Source organism: Ptychodera flava, chromosome 17 (genome assembly GCF_041260155.1).
Source record: "Ptychodera flava strain L36383 chromosome 17, AS_Pfla_20210202, whole genome shotgun sequence".
In the NCBI taxonomy this organism is placed as follows: domain Eukaryota; kingdom Metazoa; phylum Hemichordata; class Enteropneusta; family Ptychoderidae; genus Ptychodera; species Ptychodera flava.
In genome coordinates this window covers 5969021-5990389 of record NC_091944.1, presented here as the reverse complement: position 1 = coordinate 5990389, position 21369 = coordinate 5969021, and the positions used below count along the sequence as shown (strand labels likewise).

General features: G+C 38.0%; 2 protein-coding genes across 4 annotated transcripts in view; one reads left to right on the top strand and one right to left on the bottom strand.

Annotated features, from left to right (window-relative positions):
* Positions 1 to 21369, top strand: part of LOC139115246 (tetratricopeptide repeat protein 38-like) — a 260249-nt gene that overhangs the window by 83255 nt on the left and 155625 nt on the right. The gene's annotated exons all lie outside the window — the stretch shown is intronic.
* Positions 1 to 21369, bottom strand: part of LOC139115249 (uncharacterized) — an 87404-nt gene that overhangs the window by 21846 nt on the left and 44189 nt on the right. The window contains exons 3-4 of the mRNA XM_070677226.1: positions 1078 to 1396; positions 655 to 816 (exon numbers count right to left, since the gene is read on the bottom strand). Coding sequence (XP_070533327.1) covers positions 793 to 816; positions 1078 to 1396 — 343 coding nt within the window. The 3' untranslated portion in view covers positions 655 to 792. The remainder of the gene's footprint in view (positions 1 to 654; positions 817 to 1077; positions 1397 to 21369) is intronic.

Below are 21369 nucleotides of genomic sequence, written 5' to 3'. Positions count from 1 at the left end.
CGCGTCGCTTGATGCGTTGCCTACCGCGTTGCTCGTCGAGTTGCCTCGTGTACCTCGGCTTTATAATTCCCTATACTAGACGATATTTCTAAGATTTCCTATTGCGATACATGGTTGCACCTAGTATTACGAAAGCGATTGAATATGTTGATGGAACTTAATTTATTAGACTATGGCTTTCAAAAGATTTCATCTACATATTTATTTCAAGCCCTTACTTAGCTCTGGCCATTATTGGCTTCGAAATATGTTATTTTGTCGACAGTATGTTGCAGTCATTGTAGTTGAATCTGAAGACAGTGTTTTGCTATACTACCCGCATTAACATCGCAAAGGCTTCACTCATGCTTTGTGATAGAAAGTCCCTCCTGCCCGCAAAAGCCCCTTTCAAACTACTATGTAGAAAGAGTGTTTGCCTTTCTATCGATGCAACTTTGCAAAATGCAAATACGTGGATACAGAATGGTTACTAAATATTGTGGACGCTCCATAACAGTTTTGATAACTGCATCGCTAAGCTGAAAGCAGGCTTAAACAATAATGCATACAAATTGCGCAATTATCATTTCATAAATGTGCAATGCATTACCTGGAAACTGCACTAAGATTATAAAAGGTAACAACATATTATTAAAGAGCTTTGGTATAGCATACCTGTACACATCGTCCTTCTCATTTTGATAACGTCCAGGGTCAAGTAATGCTTCTGGTGAGAGATGAGTCAAGGTTCCTTGTTCTACTTTTTCTTCCTCCATTTGTTTGTTTCATCTATGTCATTGTAATATGACTTGATTACGAGAAACCAAAATCTGCAATCTAAAATAAAAGTAGTTTATTTTTCTTGTTCTTTAATACACAAAACCTACCTAAAGTAAGATAAACCCGACCACTTTCGTTGAATCATCAAATGGTCCAAAATGCATACTTAATGCCGTTAATTTCATAAGTCTGTTCGTAATCCTTCGGCGTCTTCAAATATACTCGTATTTTACGTTCCGACATTAATCTCACTTAATGCCAGATGTTAATATGCTACTTAGAAGAGGATCACATTCATAGAAATGTGAAAAAACTTACCTTAATCTCGAGGTTCTTTCCGACAAGGATATTATCAAGTTTCAAATCCCTATGGATGACGTCGTTTGCGTGCAGGAAGGACATCCCTGTAATTATTTCACTGGTAATATCAGTTTGAACTGTCCAAGGGAAGGCAATTTTGTTGATTTTAAGCTTTTGTTGAAAGTTGCGTAGTGATTTATTCACCATATACTCCATTACTAATGACAGCTCCAGTTGCCTTGTTTTATCGAGTAGAACTCCATATAACGTGACAATGTTTGCTCCGTGACGAACCTTCTTCATCGCATCAAACTCTTCTTGTATTTTCTTTGCGTCGCTGACAGGCAAAAAGAGAAAGTGTCAGAAACAATCAACTCAAACAAATTTACCACACCTTGCATAATATCTGCATAACAAGCTCAGGTGAAGCTGAATATAAAACAAAGTCTTCCCATAACAGCTTGCCAAACATGCCTTCAACACATATTTAGAATATTGTTGCGATGTCTCCTTGTGTGTGCGATTGAAACCATCGTATTATCTAACATAGGTTGACAGTTCTGCTGGTGGACAGAATTGTCCCCGAGGCTGTCTTCCGCCCAGTGAAGCGATGTATTCATTGCTTCGCTTCGATAAAGTTTGTGTGTTCGATGTATGATAGTGTGCGTGCGTGTGTGAATGCTTCACGAACTCTACAGCAGGTAGAGTTGGTGCAGTCATATTTGTAACAACTTTAGCCCGGTTATTGAACCAATCTTTTTGAGATTGGGGATTTGGCCAAGCGGTTTTGTCTGTCGCTTTCTCCGCTAGGTGATTGGGTACCGTACGTTGCGAGTTCGAACCCGATTGAAACCATCGTATTATTAGCAAAATTTAGAAATCCAATTCGTATTAATTGGGGGAGTGCCATTAACGGTGTTTTGCCGAATTTAAGCTCACGTGTTTAATCACATGAGCTAATGTTTGTCTTTCTGTTTGGCTTTCGGTCTGTCTGTCTGTCTGTTTGTCTGTCTGTCTGTCTGTCTGTCTGTTGGTGCAATATCTAAAGAGGCTGATCGGATCAAAATCAAATCTTATACATTGATTCGGTTTGCAAATTGCAAGAAATGATTAGTTTTTGTTGGGCATGACTTGTGGTTTGCTTCAAATGCTGATCAAACTGGGATGTATCAGTGGTGAAAGATACCAGGGGATGATATGTACTTTCATTGCTAATGGTCAATCATTAATGTCAAATCTTGGAACCACCAATGCAATACACAATTTAACCATACATGTAATAAAACTCAACGAAAAGTGTAATAAACGTGTACTTGTATGGGATCATTAGTTTATTAATGCCCTGATTAAAAACATAACTTAAATAAGCCTAGTGCAATGTTATTGCATATTTTTCTGAAGTAGGTTTTCTTTCCAAAACACAGAATAGAACATGTTAAGAACACTTTCAGAAAAAGAGCGAGATACAATCAAACTGCTACATAAAACGTGGAACAATAGTTTAAGACACTAATGATTATATAGCAAGGAAGAGTCATAATCAACCAATCGTCAACCAATCATCAACCAATGATACCACACCAAACTCAGAATAAACAATAGAGAAAATACGGCGAGATACCAATCAAACGATTAGATAAAGGAAGTGGAACAGTAGTTCTGGAGACTCATGATTTCATAAAAGGAAGCGTCAAAATAGCAGCTCGTCAACCAGTGATACCACACAAAATTAACAACAGAACAGGCGACACATAAAAAAACAAACAAACAAACGAACAAAGAAAAAACAACCTTATACCAGAAACGTACAATATAAAAATGTTGTTGAGACTATATCTCTATTTTTAAATCTTTAACACAATTTGAATACTACCTTGGACACAGTAGCACAGTAGTAGTGAAAGAATAACTTAAAGTGGGTCAACATAATTATACATGGCATAAGAGAAAACGTGGGAAAAGAACCGTTTCACTCAATTTTTGAATGGTTCCAAATTGGATGATTAAACTGGAATTTACGAATTGCAAAACCAAAATTTAAAATTCCAGTGAAAGTCTCTCATTTGAAGTAGAGGACTTCTCCAAATTTGCAGTATTTTCAAAGATAAATGTTGCAAAGTCATTGCATGTTTAGCATACACATATAATTTATGTGTCAGGTTTTCTAAGGGCCAGAGGGTAAACTTGATTGGGGAGAAGTGTGCGAAACTCACGCAAAATCTTTACTGGTCAAGCGGGCCAGCAACTTAAAAAATCACTGGCTCTGAAGGAAATCAACTGGTCCGAGACCGATCATTAGCTAAAATCCAAATATAGAGGAGATCTTTTACCCGCGCTCAGTAGGTCAAGAACATGCGATTGAAAAATAACCAGATATGAACTGTATGTGTTCACGTGTTTTTCAAGAGATTCATTAATAGTAGTACGCTTCACAGAATGTTGGATATCCAGTACACAGACTAGAAAATTTTAGCTTTTACTTAAAAGAACAACTTGACTTAATAATTTGACCCTGAATTTGAGTTTGACAAAATTACTCAAACTTAGTTATCAAGCATTAAAATTGACTGCTGATGACTCGACATGTACTAGTACTGACATTTATCAGACACTACTGGACGCATGAAATAATGCAATATGACATGAATTACTGCATACTTTTGACTGTTATGAAGTTGTGTAAAACAATTGTACCTGTCTCATGTAAAGTGACAAAACAACGAGCAAGATGTTACGCAACATTTGCAGACCTCAGGATAATCACTAACCAAAACACAAGAACAAAGACAGACATTGTATATTCTGACAGCAGTTCAATTGAGCACACACGCGGAGCGGAAGACCGACTTTTGATAAGACCAGCTGTGTATACGGTCTACTACCAGAATAAATATCTCTGGCAAGGATTTATTGTATTATGTTTTTCAATATTCCTGTCAATAAACCAACGCATACCAATATAATCGATATCCGTGGGAGGCATGTAATAAGAACAATCGGATATCTGTTATATCATTATATGCAGCAGGTTTCATCAACTTTCGCACAGTACTCTCAGAGTTAAATCACTAATTACAAAATTTTATTTAATATGTAAATGAGCTAATTATTAACTTGACACACCAAATGCTTCTCAGTACAATTAAATATTTATCAGGTCAATATCTGTATCAAGTTTCAACAAATGTAATGCTGTAATTTTGGAGTAATATCACTAATTACAAAGTTCATTAAATATGCAAATGAACCCTTAATTAACTCCACATAACTAAATGCTTTACACCACAATTAGATATCTGTCAGGTCAGTATCTGCAGCAGATTTCATCACATTTGGTGCAGTTATTTCGGAGTTATATGACTAATTACAAAACTTCATAAAATATGCAAATGAGCTACTTGTTAACTTGACACTGCCAAATGTTTGTCAGTACAATTAGATATTTATCAGATCAATATCTGTACCAGATTTCACTGACTTGGGTGCCGTAATTTCAGAGTTATATATCATATGCAAATGAACACTTAATTAATTTGACACTACTAAGTGCTTTTCACCACAGTTAGATATCAGTCAGATCAGTATCTGCAGCAGAATTCATCAAATTTGGTGCAGTTATATCGGAGTTATATGACTAATTACAAAACTTCATAAAATATGCAAATGAGCTATTTATTAACTTGACACTGCCCAATGCTTCTAAGTGTAATTAGATATATATAAGATCAATATTTGTTGCATGTATCATCAAGTTTGGTGCAGGAATTTCAGAGTTATGTCACTAATAACAAAAGTTCATTAAAATATGCAAATGAGCAGATAATTGACATGACACTCACAGTATCACCATAATGTTCTGAGATTGTCATCTGTGAAAAGTTTCATAAAATTTTGTGCAGTATTTCTTGATGTATGGCTACACTGTCGTTACGGTCTCCATAGGGAAACCATTGTACCAGAAAAAAAATCATATTGCATATCTTCATTAATACGCAAGCAATACAAACCAAAATCTAATCACTTCTTGCAAGTAGCATATGGTACCCGTGTACCAAATCTGACTTGAATCTTTTCAGGCGTTTTTGAGTTATCGTGTAAACAGACAGACAGAGAGACACACACCTACACACACACACTAACACACACACACGGATAGCAGACAGACATCGCTGTGACTTTAGCCCACGTGTTAACACATTAGCTAAAAAGACACCACTTCAAAAACCTAACGTGAAACTGTTTTGTGCCTTTTGATTCTTTTAAAAGAAAGAAAATTGAAGATGACTATCAAAACCAAATTTGAGTTGGGGTAACTGATCTCAGTGCAAAAAAAACATATGGAATCAGTGAAAGGTTAAGCACAAAATTCATTAAACGTTTTTATTTCCTAAAATAGCCTTTCACAACAAATATTTCAAAAAATGAGAAAACGAGCACAAGGGGGGGGGGGGCGCTTGAAATATGTCCCAACACGGAAAAGACAAGCGTCCAGAACTCCGATCAAGGATTGGTAAGTTTTGGCAGCACAAACACCGGACCAAACACAAATGGAGTCAATACAACACTTGACTCTTTCAAAAACGATTTTGGCTTCTCCTTAATATGGTCACTAGAATGACTCACCTCGTGTCTTAGGCACGTCTGGTCTATGCAAAATCACCGATGTTTATGAGCGATTTCGGGACTTTCCGATATATATGATAGAGATTTGCCACCTCACAGATCTTGCCAAGCCCACTTCAACTTCGTCATTTCGGCTCTAACTACTATACTAGACAATGCTACATTGTCAAATCGCGGGCAAATAATCGATGTATATCTGGGAGATCACCACCTTACAGATCAGGTCCCGCGGTCTAGCCAGGCCCGACTTCCGAAGCCCGAATCTTACTTAAATTATACGATACTTGACTTGTCTAAAACGGTGGGTAAATATTCAATATCGGAGATTTCACCACCTCACATATCTGACCACAGTTTTTCTCGAGGATCTATGATCTGACCAAACAATTCTAATTTTGATACTGTGTTGTCCAGTAGCTTTAAATAATCGATTTTATGTAAAAGTCCAATGTAGAGTTGTTCTCGAAATCAAGTTTACCTTGACACATGCAGCATGGTCGATACGCTAAACAATTACACTCTTACGACCACAAGGAGATCTCGAACCTAACATATGCTTAACAAATGGAGAGCATATTGAATACAGCCACTACTTTCGAGAGAAAACGTGAGGTAAGGTCTTTGGCTTTGACGCAGTGCTGATCAGTCTGTTCACGTTTTATTTGCGAATTTCGCGTTTTGCAAAATTAATTTCTTGAAAGAATAAATTTCGTATCTTTGAATAATTTTGTCTGGTATTTAGCTTAACAAAATATTCTGGTAAAACATCTATACATATAGGGAAAGTTACTGGCCCTCGTCTTTAGAAACAGCAGGACATCTTTCAAGAGTTACTGGTCCGGCATCGGAACTGCTGGTCTCGGGCCATCGGGTTAGCGTGAATTTCGCACACTGTTGGGGAGGGGGCCTGGAGGATTAGAGGGATAAAATTGTACCACCCCAGGAAAAATATTAATCTCGCTTGAAGCGAATGTTCGAGCAGATAAAATTTTCATTTAAAAAATAAGCTGGATTACATCTGGAAACAAAATCCTGCCATGACGGGAACAAATATTGAAACCATATTTCTCTCAACCTTTTAACGAATCACATGGTTTTTTACCTTCGAAAAAGTTCCCTGCATATGGTATATTTTGTTAGTATATTATATTATGACTATTGACTCTTGAAATAGTTTCTTTTGACCGATTATTCTCAAAACCTAAGTCGTACAAATTCTCAGTGCAAGCTTTGCGTTTGTCATGAAATCAGTGTTTTTCGCCATTCTTCTGTTTAAATCAGTTAACAGGACATGATATTTACTGAAATACTTAACTGATAGCATCTTCAATCTCAATCGGTTCTAAACTTTGCAAACTTTGGCAATTGTGAATGGCAAAGTAAAACTGCCATATGTACATCGTCTTGTCTCTTTAACATTGTCGCCTTTTATGCGTCGTCTTGTCTTTTAATATCGTTGCTCAAAGAGAAAAAACATGGTGACCATAGCTGCAGCAGCAATCGAAGCCAGAATATCCATGCCATTCCCAGCATAGCATGTTATCAGCAGTAACATTGCTTCTTTGTCCTAATTCAGATAAATGTCTTAATGATAACATTTGCCCAGCACTTTTCAATATTTTTTACTGCTATAAACACTTTTTTTCTCATTTTGATGACTTTAACAAGGGAGCACATAGCACTCGTCAGAGAGTAGTGATTTTTATTTCTGATTTTCCATATGTTGTGTAAGATACAGTGAGTGGGCATACAAAATGATGGGAGACTTAATGACTAAATTAAACCTTAATTACATGCCTTTCTTGATCTCACATTCTTTGCTTAATCCCCTCAGCAGCTCCTGTCCTTTGGAACTCTCTGTACACGATATTGGACATTATGGACCTCACCGAATTTCAACACTTTCAAAAATATGCTTAAGAACTTACGTCATACAGAAATAATCTAAACTTGGCACTCAAAACATTTGGTATTAGGCGCTATATGAATTTGTCAGTGATGGATTGATTGATAGATGGACGGATGGCTTGACAGAATTCTGACTTACAAAATTAAGAAATAACACATATCTTTTGACTTTGATGTATGAAGTTTGTTATGTGGGTGATTTTCCCCATGAGAAGTTAAATCAGGCGACCATAATCTAGAGCATTCTAAAAGGTTATGTTTACTGCAAGTAAATGTAGAACCGTAATTAGCATTTCAATGGAAAGTCTTGAGTTTTCTGTTGGTCTGTGGATAGCTTCTTTTAACTCTAAATACGGGGCGGTGCAGCAGATTGGTTAGGCTTTTTAGATTTTTTCGTCGGTGTTGACTTCAGGCTTTTGTGCTTGATTTTGCCCTATGAACTCTGCATGGTTTAGACCTACTACAGAGAAGGACTAACGTTCTCACTCATCAGTGTCTGCCAGGGCTAAAATGTTTGGATACTGCAATTTATGAGTTTTGTGCCATCCCAGCTAGCTAAGTACTGTAATCTTTACACTGTTTTGTTGCTTCTTGTGAATTTCAATTAAACTTATTTATGAATTTTAATAGTGTTTTATGGACAATCGCTGACTTCACTGCCTTCTTCTGTCCTAAAAAGTTAACAATACTTTTGTAGAAGGATTTCAGTCGAAAAACACATGTTAAGACTGAAGAATAAATATTTCCTGCTGTGGACAGTTCTAAAACATTCTCGTATCACCGGCGTTTAGATTGTTTGTAAAATGTATTTTACTGATCACACAATGAAGGTACATAAATGATATATTTACAAAGAGGGCAAAGAAAATTCCTAAATCAGTATTTCTGCAGGTCATTTTGTAGGAATGGAATGATGTTGGAATTTTATTTTTAACATAGTACAGTGATACTACCTTTTCAAAAGAATTTCCATTGCAACTTCTCTTTCAACGTCTTATGGAAAGTATCAAGAACTAACAATATCAAGAGGATGTGTTCTTGCACGTCTTAAAGGTGTAATTTTCAATCCCTGGTTCTCACATTAGTGAGTTCTCCTTTCAGGCAAAGACTGGGTTAGTTATGATGCTTAATTTTCTCCGACATTAGTTTTACAATTTTCTGTTACCAGTGCCACCTCTGCTTATCCCGCTGACATATATTCAGTATGTATTTGCCAGGTTTTTAATTGTAACGGTCGTGTTCTGACACGGTCTTGTTCAAAAACTTAAGAGATGTTTGGAAGATGTGTTGAGAGGGACTTTGTATTAGTATAAAAATGGGGGTTCTGGCACAATTGTGAGTACAACCCCCTCTCTAAGCCTCCATTTCACCCAGGAGGCTCACAATACGCAACTCTCGCCAAAAATGGGGGACAAAGAAAAAATTAAATTAACTAAACTCAGTGGCAATTGTTACAACACCCCCCCTCTACTCCCTAAACCTTTGTGGTGAAGCAGACCTATTTTAATTTGAAGAATATATTTCACGTTCAACTTTTACGTACATCTTTTAGATATATGATGAACGGTATACCTTATGCGATGAAGGGAAAGACATGTGCAAGTGGCTGCTGATGAGCTCTTGGCAGCTGCATGAATGAGTTTTGTAGAATCCAATGTGCTAGGCTCCAGAAGGGGGTGGCACAAAAGCCTGCCTGAAGTCCGGAATGGGCGTTCGGAACCAGCTTTCTCTGTGTAGGGGGTGCGAAAATGGCAGTGAAAAAGTGAAAGCTTGGCGGAGGAAACAAAGTGAAATGATGAGGCAGAGGAAACAGGATACAAAGTTTTGAATAACAGGTTGCCGTGTGGGCCGAGTTATGGCACTTCCTAGCCTTCGACTACATTTAAATTTTATATTACTGATAAAAATTCCTAGAAATTATACATTACTTATAAGTACACACATTAACTATGGGTAATAACATAGGACCTGGTCTGGGGGATGACCTTACATTCCACCGCACACATAACACTATTTGGAACTACCTGCAGAGCTGACAGATGAATGGCATTGTCTCGGAGCTGACCCCCAGCTGTCTTGGATAGTGTACGATCCCAGATCAGCATCATACTCGCCAAAGAGGTTCAGGACCTGAGGGATCTGCAGTTGTTGATCAGGGTCATCGTTAAACTAGTCAAACCAGATGGTAACACAAATCACTCCTCAGCAGGTAAGAGGTAATCCTAAAGACCGGAGAGCTTGATCAGGTGCTGAACAAGGTCTTCCCCACTTTCCGGGAGAAGTTGGAGAGGCGTGACACATAGAGGCTCAGCCTGGGTGGTTGATAAAGTTACCATTCTATGGCCGAACATCGCTAAATACAAGCTTCTGAGAGGCGACTCTGACATCCCACTACCAGCAGCTTTCAGAAGCAAGAAGGCAATCATTAATGTAAAAAACAAATATGACAACTGCCTACGCTGGGCGTTCAACTCAAAAGGCCAACCAAACATCCCACTAAAATGGCCTGGATCAGCCTTCATAGGGGTTGATGCCCCCACCCTTGTTCCCAGAGAGGTAAGATGGAGAGACAAGAAGGCCTGACAATCACTATGGGCAAAAAGGGCCCTAAATTGTTCAGTACAGCGCCCTCAGCCAGACAACGCTTTGGGCTGGTTGCTAGTGACGACAGCCAACATTGTATCAATTTCATTTCAATAAAAATCGATCGAAATCTGCACGCCTGTCGTTCGTATTCTCAGGTTACGTCATGAATTTTTCCATGACAGCCCGTATACGTTGACTTATGTACCACAAAATCAACGTATCTGTTGTTTTCTTCCACTCAAATTGAATTGAAGACAGTTTAAAGTCAAAGATATTTTTTACTTTTACATATGTTGTAAAAAGTTGTGGACGTGTACAATAATGCTATTCATAACCGACACTTTTCAGATCACCTGGCACATACTTGAAGTTAACCACATACCTTCAATTATGTATGAGTAGTTTAATATAGCAGAGGGAGCATATAATCTCAGGCCGTAAATAATTACAGCTCCCTGTTACAATAATGCCTTAATTGCATGATTTAAAATTGTCGATATGACTTCAATGTGTCATTTATAGAGCAGATGTATTTTTAAAGACACTAGCCCTCCCGGCCAACAGCACAAACGATCGTAAACTCGTCATTTTATAAAAATAAGAGGGAGATTTAAAAAACTAAACCATAGAGTTTTAGTTAATCTTCATGAGATGCTTAATCTCAAATATTATGAGAAATAACAGCGAAATGAAAAATTTGGTCCGGTGTTTTTTTAAGATGTATTATTTATTTTATGATTTGCTGAATAATCTCGATTCCCATAGAAAACAATGGCGTTTATGCGCGTCCGATCGACCGAACAGATTGCAAACTTCTCGCCGGTTCAAATTTTTCAATTCTGAACCAATGATAATGAAAATTGGTATGATGATCCTTTGACTAATAAGCAAAATAAGGGAGCAGTCATCAAAAAGGCCAAGGCCGTGAAAATGTGTGCTGATGTGGTTCATCCACCAAGAGCAGTTCAAAGAGGCCCTTTTCAGCAGAGGGAGCTTCCGCCACGGCATTGCTCCATGACTCAAACACACTGTAAACGTTTACTGACTCACTCCTCCTTAAGGTCCAGACAAAGGACCTCTAGCAGGACATAGCCAGGTTTGTGCCTCTCTACGACATGTCCAATGGCATAGACGTGCTGTGTTCCGTGGGGCACCAACACTATGGACAGCTCTAGAACAAGGTTTCCCTGTCTCCCTTCCACAGCAAGCAGTGGATCACCGAGAATAGGGTCGACACCCATGCTGACAGTAACGTGAGAGCTAATCAAGCAGCTACCCCCAAAAAGGTGGCCGGGGCAAATCAGACCTCAAAAAATGAGGGCGCGCCTAAGACGCTGTGCTGCACCTACAACAGCTACTATATTTTTTTGTCTAATAGGGGATTGTAGAGCTATAGCTGCCTCCAACGGGCAGGCTTTTACAACTCAGCTATCCGGCCATGAACAACATGGTAGATGTGGAGGGTCACTGCACTGCTGGGGATGTGGTCCAAGAGGATCGAAACCTCGTGGGTGCCGGTGTTTTTGAGATGACAGGCTTCTCCTCCCCCACATCCATCTGGTACATCCGACCTACCTCTGTCAGCAGGATACAGGGGATCTTTATCTTCGTGTCGGAGTCAAGGAGCCACCCGTTCCAGGCGATGTAAGCAATCTACAAGCAGACAGTCTTGTGGCAGAGAGCTGGACGAAGCTCAGCATGCTTTTTTCTATTTTATCCATCTAACATCAGTTTAAAGGAGTGTGTTAAAGGTAGGTTTACAAGGGTCGCAAAACTTTGTCTTCAGTATTTTTTCAGTGCCCATCGAATAGAAAACTCATTCCTGCCAGAAAAGCCATTTTGTACATTGGTAACAAAGATCTTGCTGTCCATTGTGGCATAAATAATGTAAATAAAAAAATTGAACGGTGAAGTACATCAATTGTTACTTTTTGGAAGAGAATACCATGGAGCAGGCACAAGGGGAAAGAAGAATAAGTACTGCCTCTGTAGTCCACTGCCTGTGCCTCAGCTGGAGAGTGGGCTGGAGGACAAGCATGTTTATGTTTGAGTAACAATTGTTTTACCAAGTCTGAGAGTATGCAGCCTCCGATGCCTCAGGACTACTCTCCGGAGGTTGACACTCCTTTCCTTGCTTTTTCTGCCGGCTGATCTCGGCCAACTTCTTTCCCCATTCAACTTGACCAGGACTCTTCTCTTTCTTTGGAAGCATAATCTTCTTCATCTTCACTGTGTCTGCAGGCTCTGCTGCCAGTGTTTCCATGGTCTGCACTATAGGGGATCGGCAGCCTCCACTGTATACGTTTTCTCTTGTGCGGCAATCTCCATCTATGTCAGTACCCATATTCTTTTGGGCCCTGTTTTTATATCGACATGTTTGCCCATGATCAGCCCTGTGCTGACAATGCAGCAAGAACGGACCCCGAGTGTAAGCCAAGGCCCCCAGCTTATTCATCTCCCTCCTGACATGAAAATCGGCATTCACAGATCCTTCAAAGTCCCTCCATGCTGTCTATGAGCAGCAACCAGCCAGGCCCTTACTTGCCAAAGAAACACTGTGGGTCAAAAGTACGCCTGAGTGTGCTGTATTCCATAAAGCATATTAGTATCCAAAAGCTTTTTAGCCAGCAAACATTGAATCAATCTATTTTCAAATGAATACCGATCGAAGTCTGCTCACGTGCCGCTCATGTGTTCAGGTCACATCATTAATATTTTCATGGTAACCCCTTTACATTGGTGTTAACGTTTATTCATAACATCAATGTATTCTTGTGTGTTTTTTGTCATCAAATTGACAACACTTTTTCAGTTTTGGTGATACTTTTGTGTTTTGGAGCACTTTGGCCAATTTTGGCGACATTTTGCAAAGGAAACTAAATGCAAGTTAGCAAGGCAACAATGTTTCCATTTTGCGATAAAAGAATATCAATATAACGTTCACTACATGATATTACAGTGGAGACTGTACGCCCGTTCACCTCCGTTCTGTGTCATTTTGGCAGTTTACTGGAATTCTCATCTTTGACATTCGCCCAATGTCGATATTAATTACAACAACTTGACAGGTATTTCGTCTGTACATTTTAAAATACTGATTAAAATGCGTCAATTTAAGACCATTATTCTGCAGATGGAAACACAGCAACATTGCAATAAATAAAATGCAAATATACAAACTTTGTCAAGAAATTCAAACCTCTAAAACCACAAGAAATTTGTATATCAAATGATCACCATGCAACTTGTCTCCATCATTGGTTTAGAATTGAGGAATTTGAACCAGCAAGAAGAGTGCGGTCTATTCAGTACATTAGATGCCATTGATTTCTATGGGAAATCGAGTTTATTCACCACATCGTATAATGCAAAATACATCAGTTAAAAACATAGGTTTAACTTATTTATGTCGCTGTTAATGTTTACAATTATTGAGATTACACATAGCATACAGGTTAACTAACGATCCATCATTTTATTTTTGTACGTTTCCATCTTATTTTTGTGAAATGGCGAGTATTTTCACCTATTTCTGCATATGACTATTATCGCTTACGTATTTCCGGAATCCTCCTTAAAATTTTTGCCAAAATATCATAATGCAAAGTGCAGCATATAAGGGAAATTGAATCTGTAAGTCCATCATCAATATTCAGCCATGCAGTGAGGAAATTCTGCAAAATTTTCAACATGACCCAGAAGGTGAATTTGACTCTCTGTAGACTTACTTGACGTATGATAGCCGGAAAGTTGGGAAATTATTTTTGTACAAAATGGGCTGCTTTCCGCCATAGTGGCAAGCTGGGAAGTGGTGCTGGCGATGCTAACATCCAACACAGTGACTACCACCGCTTGTACTGCATTTATCAGAAGCAGTATACCATCAAGCCCTGGCACCCGCTAATGAGCTGCCATGCTGCCACTAACCCAACACACTAGGCATGCAGTCACATGGAGTGGGAAATCTCCCTGGCACTGGCCACTCACTGATAGTCTCCGAGGTTGGGGTTGATGAATATTCAGATGTGGAACAAACTACCAAAGACAAGGGCTTAGCCCTAGACGTTGCTTGCTACTAAAACAGTGTCAAGAGCTTCTTGTTCGAGCATGTCCGCCATTTTCACACGATCCCATTCACAGAAAGTGACACAATCACCCATGAGAATGTCAACATCCCTCGCTAAAGTACATAAGGGATGCTCATTATGTTGACAAACTCACAGACACAAGCCCGGCTAGACAGCAAGATGTTTGTGAATTGTGGCCTTGACAGCATAAGTGTTACAATCAAAGAGATTACAAACAAAGTCTATGGCCAGTGAATGCTCCCCAGCATTTCCATAAAGAGGCCCGAGGATACTTCATAGAGGGTGTCAAAGACCAGGACCTTCTTAGTGAGATCGATTTCTTGAAGAACACGTTCTGCGTATTCGTGAACTTGACAAGCTTCAAGCACGAAATATTCCATGAAAATAGATTGAGAGTGATGTACGATGAGATACGCTGAAAAAACACAGCCACAGCAGATCGCGATGACCGGTTGCTGGTCCAAGTCTATGTACTGATTGATTGGCAGGTTTCACTGGAACAAAACCATCTCAGCAGTATCCTCTTAAAATTATAGGCCCACACAGCCTGCAGAGAGATGGACGGTGGTTTAACATAATCATACAAGAGCCTGTCACGGCAAGGCAAAATACCTGATGAGCCAGTTGACAGGGCTCTATTGTAGGAAGCTTGAGTTCATCGTTTTCTTGTACCAACTTTACAAATCAATAAAACGTATGACAACAGGTTCCTGTTAACAAAAGAGGACATCATCATCCTCCCAGCCCACTACACAGGCATGAGCACGTGGCTAAAGATGGTCAACACTTTAGATGACTGTGCCGAGTCAAAAGACATGAAGAAGCGGAGAAATCAGCTATTTAACTCGGGGCTCAGCACCCAGCACGTTTCAATGTGTGAGTCCTGACACAGCAATACACCAGAATCAGCAAGGGTTTTGAACGAACATCAGGATGCTCGTGCTTATTTAAACTCTGAGCAAGACAACCAATGAAAGTATAATTAAAGAATATGAGAAAAAGCTGGATAAGAAAGAAGTGAAATGGCGCACTTCAAACTCATTGGCATAGCAATACACTCTAAAAGCCAAGTGGAGTTACGGAAGCTGTCTTTTTGATGAATTTTGCCAATATCCGCTCTTCAGAACAATCGATTGAAAAGGGTAGGATTCTCTAAACTTAACAAGTTGCTCTAAAGATTTACCTGGTAACCTTAAGCTTCTTGACTTTGCCTTACCCTGCTCTTACGACAACCATGTGAACACCACTGACAATGGATGACTCTACGATGGAAAACCATCTGGAAGCAACTAAAATATAGACTAATGAAATACCTTTTGAAACACATATCAGAAAGATATGGCCAGAGCAGATAAAATGCTCCATGAGGCAACCACAGAAGTAAATAATAAGAAAGCAAATCCCTAGCAAATCCATATTTCTGGTCTCATGATAAACACGTTCTGTTTGTGAACTCTAAGCATTACTGGTGATAATGTGCTGTATTGACTTCCTGATAGAATAGGGAAATTAATTTCCAATGTCAATAATGCACGGCCATGAGGCTGAACATCAACACAGCAAACGACCAACCTACCCGTGTAATAATCCAACAGGAAAACATACAGGATTAAGTTACAACCCCGTCAAACCAGAGTTTTCAATAGCAAACTCGGATAATAGATTTAACAGGGTGGTCGCCACATGTCTTAACAATCTGTCTAAAAACAAACGAATCACAATAAAGCTCTTTGGTGAAGGAAGAGGCATAACAATTGTGAATACGATATTGGAAGCATGGGCTTAACAGCAATAGCCGACATCACATTCCATTGAATGTTAATGGAGAAAATTATCCATAAATCTCCACACGGTCAAATAATCCTATGGAAACGTTAAAGAGATGTCATTTTCACGATGTTTACAGATAATCCCGTGAATTTTTCTCTGTGTGACGTCGTCGTATACTAGTGCTTTTTCCGGGACCCTACAACTTTGAGCTGAAGGCAAGAAGTTATGAAGCTCCTCGAATAACTCGAGTATACGATGACATCAAACACAGAACAGTCCCATGGGATTATATATTTATCGCATGATTAGCCTTCTGACTTTCGTTTGATGAGGATTGATTAAACTTATTGTCGAAGATTGCAAAAATATTGTCGTGATCAGGGTTTTAATTCCAATGACTACTTATAATTCCGATCAAGATGAAATATAATACACCGAATGCCATCTTCACGAATCATACAGATTGATTTTCGTCATGTGAACTTTTCAATCATTGTCTGCCGCGGTCCAGAAATCAAAGGAAGTCAGCCACTGAAAGGTATAGGCTTCTCTGCACTATTTTTGTCTCAATACTTCAAAATATCTGAGTCAACGCTTTTCCAAAGTGTGACTCTCAAAGTGTGATTTTTATATCTTGCTTATTTTTAGAACACAATTTTAAAGAAATCAACTAGGATTAAATTCACCACTCTGGAAGTTTTTTCTGGCATAAGCATTTTTTAGAAAGTGTAACACAATTCTGACACACACTTTGGACGATCCTTAGGACAGCTGGCACTCACATAAATTTCAGCCACATATCTCAAAGCATGGAAACAAATTATATAGGGAAACCCTATTTTTGAAAGGTTATGCAAATCACCTGTCAAGTGATAGTTGTGTGATCAATAGTGACACTGTGGTAACTCAAATGTTTTCCTATATCTCGGCTTTCCGAAAATATATAATTGACGGGGATTCTGAGCTTATTAAACACTAGAGAATTGCCAGCTTAGAAAGGTCAATTTCTTGTCTTGGAACCTTAATACTCAATTTGTAATTTTTTGTAAAACATGTATTTGTGTCGCTTTTAATCTCTCAAACTCTTTTCTTGACATAGCCCTTTATGACAGCTGTTCAATTTATCTACTGCTACCCTTACAAAACCTGCAGATCTGCAAAGAGCTGATTAAGAGCTTAGGCAGATCTGCACAAACAGACTCACTACAGCTTTCTGGACAGAGCTGCAGTAAGCTGATTCTGTGATTATAATATTATATAGGGCTCAGCCCTTGGTGTCGCGCCAGGGGTTAAGATTGGCAATGTTATTTGTATTGATTCATGATAAAATGTAATTAATTGTTACTTCATAAACGTATATATGACAACTATGCCCAGTTTCCCTCTGATGAAAGCAGTTCACGTACGTACACGCGCGGACGTCAAACCCTGCAGCAGTGCAGGTAGGCCTATAGATTTTCTGTAACGTGTAAAAATTTTGGACAAAAATTGGCAAGTTTTACATTGATAACAGCCTATTGCGTTAAACAAGGGACGTATCATGCAATCATTATCATTGCAATGGTAACCGCACTGCCCAACTTCCACTTGCAAGCTGAAAACTACAGCGTTCCGTCTAAAAACTGGCAATTTTTGAATTTAATTATTGACACTGGGGCCGCTTTTCTAAAATTCAATCCCAGCATTCTTGCGTATGCCACCGTTCATATGCGCGACTGTTTTCTCCCTTTATCTATATTAACGATATTCTGTATCAGCGACAAGGTGCATAATAACATTTACTGGCTAATAAAAGAGGTATATTTTATAAATGGCATGTTATATAATAATAATTTGTTTCGTATTTGTTTATTTACGAGTACTCAAAAAAAAACATGGCGGCGCCCATGAAAGAAGGGTACACTTCCGGTTACTCGCATAGTATATTATGAATAAGCGCATGCGTAGTCAGTAAGCCGCTGGCGCGACTATAATTAGTTATTGCAGCTCTGAGATAGACCACTGCAGACCACCCACAGCTCTGGGACATACCTCTTGCAGACAACCCACAGCTCTGGGACAGACCTTGCAGACATCTTGCAGCTCTGAGACAGACCTCTCACAGACAACCTGCAGCTTGGGGGAAGGGGGTAGACATCAAAGGTCAAGGAAGCTAACAGGCCGAGCTCATGACAATGAGGTCACAAGTAGTTAGCTAGATGGGATTAAACATGGCTCTACGGCAAATCAGTGTACTCCCACTGCAGCCAACAACAATTTTTTGGCTTTGTGTGGTGGCATATGTATAATGCCCTACAAAGAGGCTCCAAAAATGGTGCATGGGGAAATGCAATTTTATTGGGCCATTTTCTTACTGATAAAGCTGATGCAATGGATTTCATATTTGTACTTTTAGGATTCGGCATACAAAAAATAATCCAGTGCATTCAGCCTTTGATAAAATGTACCTTAACTTTTTTATCCAGTGATTTGATCAAAGTCCATATTCTCTCTGGTACAGTTGGACCTCTAAAGAGGAGAAAGAAGCAATACAAGTGTGGTAAAATCAGCAGACAACACCTTCATACACAAATAAAACAAGTTGAGAGCTATATAAATTTTAAACAAAGTTTGTATTAATAAAATAACATATATTTTTAAAAAAAAGTGTTACATAAAGTGTATCTTTCTGAGATAACTGAGCCGAGTTGACTTACGAAAATATTGCATTAAAGGCCAATTACTTCTAGTAAAATACTGATATGTACTTTAAAAGTAGCTGTAACAACTGGTTTCTGCCCTATTTCTGTTCTTTGTATTAACTACATTTTCTTGTTCTATTGCCAAAAACAAGTTGAATTGTCTACTATTATCATGTTAACAGTCTATTACCTTTATAGTCAAAATTGTACTAGTTGACCGATGCATTGTATGAAGTCTGGATCTATATGTAAATATACAGATCATGCTGATAGGCTGACAAGTGGATATTTCAACAAAATTCAGGGAGCTGAGCAATAAAGTGCAGTTGACAAACTGAACAACAATAGTAGCAAAGTCACGAAAGGACAATATTACTGTCATTTCAAATATTGCAATACAGAAATATGTTACTACTATTAACTTTTACAGTACAAAATTATTAAATGCAAGTACTACATTATGATTAAAGAATAAAATAATTTTAAAAATATATTTTTCAACTGACAATATGAATGGCAAAATTGAAAGAACAAGTTGGCATAATAAATAGGAAAATGGTACAGTTGGGTAAAATGTTGAAAATGTCAAAAATAATGCAATGTATCTCTTGATTTTGTTGACATGAATGAATGACAGTAGTTGAAATTCCTCTGTGAAAAATTTAAATATTGCAAAAAATGTAATGTAGTTTGTAACTTAGACTTTATGACAGAAAGATGTGGTAATCCATTAGAGTGTACTCAATATTACCATTTTTTCTTTCTTAACATGACCATGTCCTCAAAAATATTAATATTGAAGTACCAAATTTCGACAGGGGTGTAATTATGGTGTGATCAGAACATCCAATGGCTTTGCAATAGACACAATCTGTGGACCTTTTTTATCGAACATACCTGGTGATCTTATAATGAAATTTATCCGATTACTCTTTGTACTAAGCAACTTTGTAACTTTGAAGTCTATATAACATGTTACACTAATTATACTAAGAGTAACCATCTTTACTATTATTATATTAAGGGGAAGGTTACCCAGAGATTGTATGTTCAGCAATAAAAAATCTATGACAAAATGGTGTGACACCTGTCTTTGATATCAACCTTCACTTACCAATGGCGCGATGGCACCCATTTGAAAACTATAGGTATAGGTAGAAGTGACGTAAGAGCCTAGGACTGCACTGGCACTTATAGGGGTCCCCTGTAGTCTTCAGCCGAGGAAGCCCCACAAGTGTCAGTGCAGTCGTAGGCTCTTCCGTCACTTCAACCTATAACTAAAGGTTTTCAAATGGATGCCATCGTGCTATCAGTAAGTGAAAATTAATAACAAAAACATATTTCACACCAGATTGTTATAGATTTCTTATTGCTGAATACGTAATCAATGGGTAACCTTCCCCTTTAAACGATATCAAAGTAGGTGCATGCCAATCAGTTGCATCGTAACTATAAATTTCACAAAGGTGAGAACTGAATTTCTTTGCCTTTCACTAAATGAATCCTATCATGTATGATAATCACTGAAAAGTAGAAAAATCAGTATAAATTTCATCTATAGAAAATTAGCATATTTTCAGCAACAAGCTACAACAGGATTAAACACATTTGAACACAAACTATATTTAATATCAAAACATCAAAACATGTTTCCCTAAAGGACAATAAAGTCTACTGCAATAGTTCTGAGCAAAAAATCTAAAGTTTAGTTAATAATTATCAGTATACTTAATCATCGTCTCTGAATTAAAATTTCTATTGAAAAATTACATGAGGTGCTATACTGCAGGAAAATTTTTGACAAAAATTATTATAGTGAAGTAAGGAAGCATCTATCTCAATATTAATGCAGATGTACATGCAAAAAGATTTCTTTTTTTGAATTGCTGAATGATATGAAATTGGCCATAGCAATTATTGTTCTGAAGCTTTGTTTTTGAATGACTTGGTTTCTGAACAATCTGATAATGGAATACACAAAAAAATTGTAAAATCTGTCCTTTGAAAGACCCACGGTAAGATCAACAGATCACAATATTTAAAATGTGTATCAAATAGAAACTGATCAGTTAAAAAATATTATGTTAAATTCACATATACATAAAGAAATTTAACCATGAAAAACTTATTCAAAAACTTTGAAATTTTTGTTACATGTACTTTGTTGACAAATAAAATTCACTTTATATATTTCAAAATGCCTTTCCTTAAAGTGAAGTGTACATGGAAAAACTTGAGAACTTTGATTTATGTTTTATCATTAGATGTTGAGTTTCAGCCAAAATAAACATCATGGTACACAATGTTCAATTGCTACATGTAAAAATCAGGATTAAGGCTGAGTCTGTGGTATGTGTCCTTCATGATAAGAGCGATAATGAACAATAAAACATGCAAAAGAAATGAATCACAGTACAAACCAAGCCACCACCAGCACTACTTGGAGAGAGTAGTTGTATCAAGTCCGAAAACATTTCTTCCATCATTAAGACATCGAATGGTCGGCAACTGAGACGAGAATAAAACTGTATCATGTCCGATTTATACTATGTTATTCCTATGCACTGCATGCAGTAGAGTTGCTATCATAAGTACTAATCCATAACGATCGAAATGAACATAGATCACTTCTTGTCGCCATATGTTCTCAACTT